General features: G+C 44.1%; 1 protein-coding gene across 3 annotated transcripts in view; it reads right to left on the reverse strand.

The window, feature by feature from the left end:
- The window catches only part of LOC128878711 (uncharacterized), a 298,863-nt gene that overhangs the window by 5,589 nt on the left and 284,202 nt on the right, over positions 1 to 9,072 (reverse strand). For all 3 annotated transcript variants that reach the window (XM_054127154.1, XM_054127156.1, XM_054127153.1), the window contains one exon: positions 591 to 3,411. In XM_054127154.1, the coding sequence (XP_053983129.1) occupies positions 1,984 to 3,411 (1,428 nt within the window). In that variant the 3' untranslated portion in view covers positions 591 to 1,983. The remainder of the gene's footprint in view (positions 1 to 590; positions 3,412 to 9,072) is intronic.

Consider the following 9,072-nt stretch of genomic DNA (forward strand, 5'->3'; position numbering starts at 1 on the left):
TATTAAAGCTACCTAGAAACGTACGAACCTTTCATACCGCTAGGTTACAGGAAATATACGGATTGGAACGCGACCAGGATTTATCGCGCCATATTCGCGACCGGTACCTCGCGTATCGATAAAGATAGCTCCGGTCTCTCTTCCCGTTGTCGTTCGTTCCTTCACCTGTGCCGCACTTTGTGCGTATGTACATACCTACATACACCAGGAGCACGAGGGACGATACTTTCTAAACACGATAAAATTTTTCGTCCCTCGCGTGGATCGCAAAAGTTTCATAAGTATTCGACTTTAACGATAATTAACGCGTACTATAAAGAGCATACTTTCGTGCATCTGCTCGGTCTATCTACCTAACTATCCGCTTAAATATTCGTTTACATATAAACTTCTCCTTACCGTTGCTTCGTATATAGAAATATCTCGCTCCTCCTTCGTAAATATAGTAAATATACTCGTATGCACGTGTAATACTTATTCGATCGCGTTCGGGATACGGTCCGAGGCTCGTCCGGAGTCGCGAGTCGAAAATGCGGAGGAAACGAGACGATAAGTGGTCGTTAGTGTGGGATCTTGTAGCTTAAGCTCACCTATTTCGTCTTCTGTTTTTGGCACAATCGTTGCGAAAGATTGCTCGAGTCGCTCGATCTCTCGGATAGAAACTCGACCTCCGGCGCAAAGTACACTGGGAGGTATTCACTTCTGTTGTTTCGGGAGAATACTCTTCGTTTCTTTCCCAGGTTGCTTCCAGTTGCTCCTGCGATACGTTAGATGACATCGACAAAATCTTTTGTCCGATCGAACATTTTTAATCTCTTGAGACATTACAGAAATTATTCTAGTACATCGTTGTAAATGTATTTCAAATTTATACTCTTTTATTGCAAGAAATAATATCGTGTCTCGTTAATGAAACGTCTTATTTGTCAGAAGCAGGCGTGGTATATATAACTATGCTTCTTTAGGGATCAGTTATACTTCAAAATAGATTGCCCAAGAAATTTAGACTACAGTAAATTGTAGTTTTTCTTATTGAGCTTGAGTTGATAATACTGTAATGTCCGATGTAAAATACCGATTTACGTTTCTGTGTTATGATTACATGTGTTCGAAGAGTGATAAATGTAACGCAGTTTATTTGATAATAAAACCAAAAACAAAGGATACGTTCAATCGGTTCAATTCCAGAGTATTTTTGTAAACGCTATCTAGCGTTTCATTCGTGCAATTACTAGAAACTCTCCTGGAAAGAGAAAAGGATACATGTTCGGTGTGCCGTACTCATTCTAATCATCAGAAATTAATGTCTCCTGGTGTACACGCCTTTCCTTTTTATTCGTAAGTAGACCTCCATGCACACAGACATTTACTGAAGATTTATTCGGAAGAATTGGTCCATCATCGTTCTCGATGGCCTTTTTCGTTACGCAAACGGGCGACCAAATCTGCATGGTAAACCTCTAGTAAATCTCGAGCGAGTACGGGCCGTTTAAAGTGAAAACGGGGCGAGTGAGCCGCGTTTCTGGTTTCGATCGAAACACCTCTATTCTTCGTTACGATTATTAATACTATATCCGTTAATTACGATAATCGATATTATAAATTACGCGTGACTCGCTAAGTTCTCTACGCTGTAACTCTACTTTCCGCGACACTGACGGCCGCCAATCCGAACCATCGATCTTCCATGCTGGCAAATGCAACAACCGTCTCTCGCGTCCATCGTTGGCTCACAGATTTCGTTAATACTGATTCGCGTCTCGCGGTCGCTAATCTGTTCCTTGTTTCGGCGATAAAGACACGTTGTATTTTGGTCTGAATCGGATAGGTATTAATAATATTATAGTAATATATCGTGCACGATCCTGTTTTTCGACGGAAAGATCGGCGACCGGTCGGGTATGAATATTCGACGCGTTAACTCGCGAGCACGACTTCGGCGGCCACGTTGACGCTGTGGCCGATTAGGGAGCGGCTTCTCGGTCACAGAATATCCGTCTCGTAGATCTTGCTCGTGGTCGTAGTGGTCGCGTTCGCAATAGGCGCCGTTGTCGGAATAGTCGTGACGTTGGCACAACTTGTGTTGGCAATGGTCAACGCTTGGCCGTTTGTTTCGCTCGAAGGAGGGGCGATTTGAGCTGTGGCCGTGACGCTGGACATCGAGTTAGCGATCATCTTGCCGGCTGTAGTCTCTATCTGTTGCTGGAGCTCGTTAAGCTCGTCCTGTCGCGACTGATTGTCCATGGAGGTCTCCTGCGACGCTGTCAGCTTCGCGGTCAGACTGGTCAGGGATCCCGAGCTAGCAGCGCTCATTCCGAGGCCCATCTTAGCCAGCAGGTTGCTCTCGGAGCCCGTTTTCTTCAGAAGATCCGGAGGCGCTGGCGGGACGGTGGTCAAACCCGCTGTGTTCCTCTGCAGCTGTTGGAGCCGTGCGTACTGCTCCTGCAGAGCCTTCTGTTTGCGCAGCAGTTCTTGATGACGTTGCTCCAGTTGCTCTTGTCTACCTTTCTTGCTCTGCAAGCCTTCTTGGGAGTTTACGCTCTCACAGGAGCTCGAATTGCTGGCGGACAGGATTATCGACGACTGGGAGGACGAAGAATTCTGGAGCACCATCGCTGCCGATTGCTCCAAAGCGGGAACCACCGCGTTCGTAGCGTCCGCCGGCAAGGCCATCGGTGGTTTGCCCTCTTTCGCTGGCAAGTTGGTGCGCGCGGGTGGCCTGCGCAGCGTCGCGTTTCCGCTTTGCAAATTGCAAGAGTGGTTCCTAGGTGGCAGCTGAGGGCTGGTGGGACTGGCCAACGGAGATCTGGAGCTGGTGCGCGGCGGCGGAGGCGGCGGGACTCTTCTCGCGCTGGCCAACTGCAGTAATTCCGCATTCCTCTCGGGCACCGGCGGCTTTTGACCCGGGACGAATCCTTGCGGCAGCACTGGCAAGCTCGGCTGTTCCTGCAGGGACACCTGAAGTCTCGCTATGGGTGGGGAGGTATCCGTATCCGAGCTAGACGGATAAGAGTGCAATCTGCGGAGCGTTCCACCAGCGTTCTGCGGACCTACAGCGACCACCGTCCCGCTGACGCTGCTGCTCAAAATTCCACTCGACGAGTCCACGCTGCCTTTTCTTCCTATATCGGAGATGCACGGGGCCCGACCTGGCGTCACGGTGGCAGGCGGGACTACTCCGGAGTCTCTGCTTCCCGACCTGCCCAGCTCGGAGAGAATCGTCGTGGAGCCGGGTACGTGGCCGAGCTGCGAGCTCGGCCTCGAGAAGGTCTGCAACTCGTCTAGCAGAGCGTCGAGTGCGTTCTCCGGACGCTGCTGATGGGTGGCGGGTGATTCGTGAGGGTGGGTCCCTCCCCCGATGACGCTCGCTGACCCCACGATAGTGCGTTCCGCTGGCACAGGGGCAGTTGCCTGTGTTCGACACGTTTACGTTAACCAAACTTATTCATCGCACGAACGCGACCTGGTACCTGGAGTACCTTTCGTTCCTGGACCCAGCGTCGAACAAATGCTCGCCGTTGCGTCCTGGGACACGAGCTTGGCGTCCGGTCGGAATCCCGAGCGATCGTCGGAAGCACGGCGATGCGATAAAATTAAGAGAGCAAAGCGTCGGTATCGATAATACCGATTCATAAAAGAGTAATCCTTGCGAGGTTTCGACTCGTTCGAATAACGAGAAAACGTACCCTAAAGTTTTTCAAGCATGTAAGACCGATCGCACAAGGGCGCAACCGATCAGTTTCAAACCACTCTGAAACTAGTTGCATGCAACCGTGGATCTAGGTAAAACAAAGATAGTGGAGTAGGTAAAACAAAGAACGCAAACGGTTTGCAACACTAATTTCAAATCGGTTGCGCCGTGTGCGATCGGCCTAACTCGGCAGCAATGAGCCACTCGCGGTTCATCGACGACTACATGAACAGGTGACGAGTGAGTATGTCGTCAATGATTGCAAAGCTGTGCTCACCGGTGGCCAGCAATTTGCGAGTTCTCGTATGTCCGATAAGAGTTTAGTTGCTCATCGATAAAGTATATCTTTGAAGAATTTATTTTCTTTCTTGTCTATAGGTATGTAGGAGATCTTTTAAGATCCCTTTAAGTCTCTTTTAATTACGATAGGCCTATGACGCGTTTGTTTCTCGCTTTTCGTCTCAAAGAATGGATAGAATAAAGTACAATCGTTTGCAAAATTAACCCTTTGCACTCGAGAGGTGATTCTCAGTCACCACTAGGTTTTCTTTAGGTTTCATTTCTTTGGAACTCGAAATGGCAATAAAATGATTGTCGTTGAGGCAAAGGTGAGCTGATTCTCAAATCTCAAATTAGACATCTCAGTTTCGAAGTCAATATAATCTTAGCATTCGTGGCAATAGAATGCTAAGAAATCCTATCTAGCCTCTCGAGTTGCTGGTAGATACCAGAAAAAATGGCCTCGAGTGTAAAGGGTTAAAAAATATTAATCAACGTAACTCTAAAGAATGAAATAGATTTATCTCCTGGCTTATCTCATATACAACGCGTTTACAGTTAACTCTTTGTTGCATCGCATCGAAGATTCATTATTATAAAAGATCCAACTGCACACGTCAAATTTGAATCATACAAATATTATCAGTTTTTGAGGCACGTTTTCTTGTTATTCGAACAAGTTCAAACATCGCAGGAATTACTTCTTTCAGCGAACTGAAATTATTACAGGAGTCATCGAACAAAATTTCAAGCTTGAAGGATAAGAACCAACCTGATCCGCATTTTCGATTCGATGTGGCTTCCGACGGCGTCGGGCGCGAGTCGTCGAGAGCAGTGTATCTACTTAATTGTAAGTCGTCTTTCTACTTCGACGAAACAGACATCGCTTTAGCGACTTTCAATAAAGATGAATCGTCTCGTATACACTGCCATCGACGGATCGCTGGTACGATCGTTCGCTTATCGTCTACGTCATGCTGGTAATAGTAAAATGTGCGCGATGTGTTCGCATGCAAGATGCCGGTGAAACAACATGGTGAGCGGCTGATTGAGGTTGGTGGATTTCAGAGCGTGAGAGTGAGAGAAAAAAAAACATGAAGAGAGGCGAGAAAAAATAGGGCCAATGAAGAAGCAATCGATCGAACGATGCGAGTCGATATATTGGTGAGCCGTGATGCGCGGAGAAATAGACGATTTCAATGACGAGTAAAAAATACGTATGTAATTACTTCCGTTAGATAGTTACCTGCGGTCGGGTGTTATAGCGTTTTGTGTGTGCGTTGTGCGTGTTACAAGTCAGTACTCGTTTGGGGCTCTTTTACGTTTGGCATCGACTGTTGTCCAGTATTAGTCAACTTAAAAAAAGAAACAGAGAAACCAAAAATCAAAAATCCAAAATCAGAATTTTCGCCGTTCGACCGCTATTCGCCGGTGTCGGTTGTTCGCGTTTGCGCGAACCGGGGCCGCGGGCAGGGCCGGCGCTAGAGTTGCCAGCGCCCCGATGAAACTTCAAATGTAACCTCCCCTTTGTAATTTGTATTACGTATTAAAAATAAATGGTACTTGGGTTTTTAGATTTAAAATAACACGTACCGAACAATATGAACCATTTATACTATGAATCACCGGGCGGGCACAGCTACGAGTCAATTAACATCGCAATGCCAGTAACGGGTGAGAAATAGTCATAGGAGGGGAACTGCTTCTGCGTGTAGGTACCAAAGAGATTATATAGATAGAGTAGGCAAAACAGTCGAGAAAGTATACCGCAAATAGTAAGAGAAAAAAGTTTGAGTGCCCGTCTGTCCTTTTCTAACAACGCGTGTGCAGTTACATTAGAAAACCTTTGGTAGTCGAGAACACGAATTGAGGAAAAATGTCATATCCTTACGTGAAATGCAAAGATAGATTATTTTACTCTTTATAAAAGAGAAGTAAATTAAATGTTATTCACTAGCTAATAGTTGTCTATATAATTTCTTTGACTTACTCAAATAATTTTCACTAAATTCCTTTGACTTTTTCCACCAAACCTTAAAATTTGAATGCGAACATAAACTTAGACAAAAACAGAGCTACTCTTTCGATTTGTTCTTTCTTTCTTCATTTTACATCTCCACTTACATAGACTCTTATGACTCTACTTTATCTATACATATAATTTCTTTGGTACACATTGGAACGTCTCGCTCCCGTGGCTCTTCCCCACCCGTTACTCTCTCTCTGTGACATCGCCGTTCGCGAGTATTTTGCTGCTGGCCTGCGTTTTACTTCATCGGATTGCATAGAAAGCTACTTTGAAACATAGCGATCACGTTTCTTTTTAATTAACTTTTTCAACATTTCCATTTTTCTATCTCGTTGAAGAGCCCCCAGCAAGAGGTGCGTCGATGCGTCGCATCGTTTGCTTCCACGTAAAGCCGGCTCTGCCCGCGAGAGACGAGACATGGACGACGACGCTGTTGCCGTCGACGCCGGCGTTGTCGCGCTTCCGACGGACCGTTCCGCGCATTTCTATCATCCATATCATCTCTTTGTCAGTCCGTGTACGAGAAAAGAAGACCGTACGCGTCGCGGATCATCGACGAAAGCAAACTTTTAGAGAAAGGGTCGCCGCCGTCGTCGTCGTCGTCGTCGTCGTTGTCGTCGTAAGTTTCCGATTCTTCGTCGATATAACCGAAACATCGACACCGGTCTTTCTTTTCGGCAGAAACAAGGCTTGGAACGGCATGCAATGGCTAAACGCTAAGTCGAACGTGCACGGCAAACTTTCATACCTATACGCATGTACAGCATACGTGCTTACGTACGTACATACATATACAATTATACATGCCGCATGCTGCGCGTACATAGCGTCGGCGATGGGACTGACTTGTTTTTGCATCTTAACGATATTCGAGAAATTTAACACCAAAGTACGTAATAGAAAGTATCGAGAGGTATTGAAATCTTCATCGCGCACCTCAGGTCGTATCGATCTTTACTATACCAAAGCGGCGTATAGATCTAAGAGCCAAGTCAACCGAAGGATCATGTGATCGGATCTAAGATACAAGCACGTGTGTTTTCAATTGCCTTGTCTCTTAGGTTCCCATGCGGCTTAAAAATCAAAGTTATCAGCTCTGGGATTACTCGAGATGTTTTTTGGCAGTATGGACAGGACTTTCAAACCAGTTTACACTCGGTTACGCAAACCTGCTTATACCACGAGAGATGTACGTATTAGGTGGACTGGAAAGTAATGTCGTTTTTTTAATTTGAAATACTTGTTTATCACTCACTAGCTCATTGATTTTTATCGATCTGGCATTCCAAAATTTTTACACTAAATGGCAAAAGGATGTTGATAACGTGGGGGATTACATAATTGATTAAAAAAAGGAATTTATTAGAAATTTGTTTGAATATAATGTAAAATAAACGATATTACTTTCCAGTCCACCTAATATAACACGTATATGTACGTATAACTTAAATTGATAGTCTCTGCATCATCGATATCATTCTACCAATTAGTAACCTCACACCTTCTGTGTACTTGCGATAGTATGAGAAAGTCTCGAGTGTACACCAGAGTAAAATAATTCCTTTTTTCTTCTAAGAAAATGTCAACAACTTCGATGCCGGTCAAGATACCTCGTTCTCTTCGGATATTCTCGAGACTTGTTTATACTATTGCAGATGCATTAACAGTCAACTGATTTGAAAGTCGTATCCATACTGCCGCAAACGTACTAGAGTCATCGCCAATCAGTTTGCGCATTCGGAAGCACACCTACACATTTTTGGTAGTATAAATCAATTTTTTCTTAAGCCAATTCGTGTATAAATAATATGAAGACTGACATTGGTAGTGTATAAATAGAGTAGGCATTGGGACCACGGTAAATTGATCAAAAATATGAAAGAAAATACAGTTGCAAACTGTATCTTTTCACTCGTTCATTTATGGTAGTATCAATGACTGCCTGGTTTATACATTATTGTTTACAGCCAGTCGTTACAAAACAATTGGCATCAGAAATAAATATCATTGTGGTTGATACGAATCGGTACTTTGGCGTATGTATCAAAGAAGTTCGATATCAAATGATATCTCTTATCGATATACTATTGCTATCGATAGTATTTACACGGTGTTAGTCCCATCGCTACGTACAGTATGCACACGTTTCTTTAATTACATACACGGAAGGAAAACATGCTCGAGTATAGACGACATGTTGTCGACGAAAACAAAAGAGGTACATATATATGGACAAGTGAGTGGCCAATGGAAGGTTCACAGTCAAAACCTTCGGTCCAATCCTTATAGTAAGGCAGTATATTTAGTATTTACGACGGACTCGAGAGTCAAACAGGCGCGTGCGCACGCGCGTATCGATACGCGTGTATAGCTCGACGACTTGGAAAAAATCCCTCAAAGGGAGTGGTCTGAGCATGATGGATCGAATGATAGGATTGATAAGGCATAATAAGGCATTCTTTTACAATTTATTTTGGACTGAATAACGTAATCTTAAATAGTCTCGAATTTTATCAAATTTACATCTTTGTGAAGCTCGCGTTGAGAAACTAAGTCAGCCTTTTGGCCTAAATCAGCGATGTATCAGTCTTCCAGCTTAAACAGTTTTAAAGATGATAACAAATGTTGATGCTGTGGAAGTATCTTGAAATTTTAATCTCCTCGTTTCGTCGTTATGGAGAGAGAGAATCATGGGAGAGGCATGGTATACTAAACCACTCCCCTTTAGTAACGAGTAGACTGCGGATTTTTATGCATTTATAGGAAATTCGAATATGCAAGAAACTACAAAATAATATAGTTAATAATAATAAAGTTCATATTATAATATTTGCAGAGTAAAATAAATTCCTATTTAGCTGAAATTTGTGTAGGCACGTTTGCAAAGATTTTATTTTGCATAAAGACCCGCAGTCTACTAATGAGTATTGGGGTTTCCAGCCCCCCACTCTCTATTGTCACGTGGATGAAGATCGCGGAGGTTTTAACGGGCTTTCCACGAAATATAGGCGGTGCAAGGAATCCTACGCTATTCTCGGTCTGTAAAAAAATTCGTCCACAAAATAAAAGGATA

This window comes from Hylaeus volcanicus, chromosome 6, assembly GCF_026283585.1.
Source record: "Hylaeus volcanicus isolate JK05 chromosome 6, UHH_iyHylVolc1.0_haploid, whole genome shotgun sequence".
Taxonomy (NCBI): domain Eukaryota; kingdom Metazoa; phylum Arthropoda; class Insecta; order Hymenoptera; family Colletidae; genus Hylaeus; species Hylaeus volcanicus.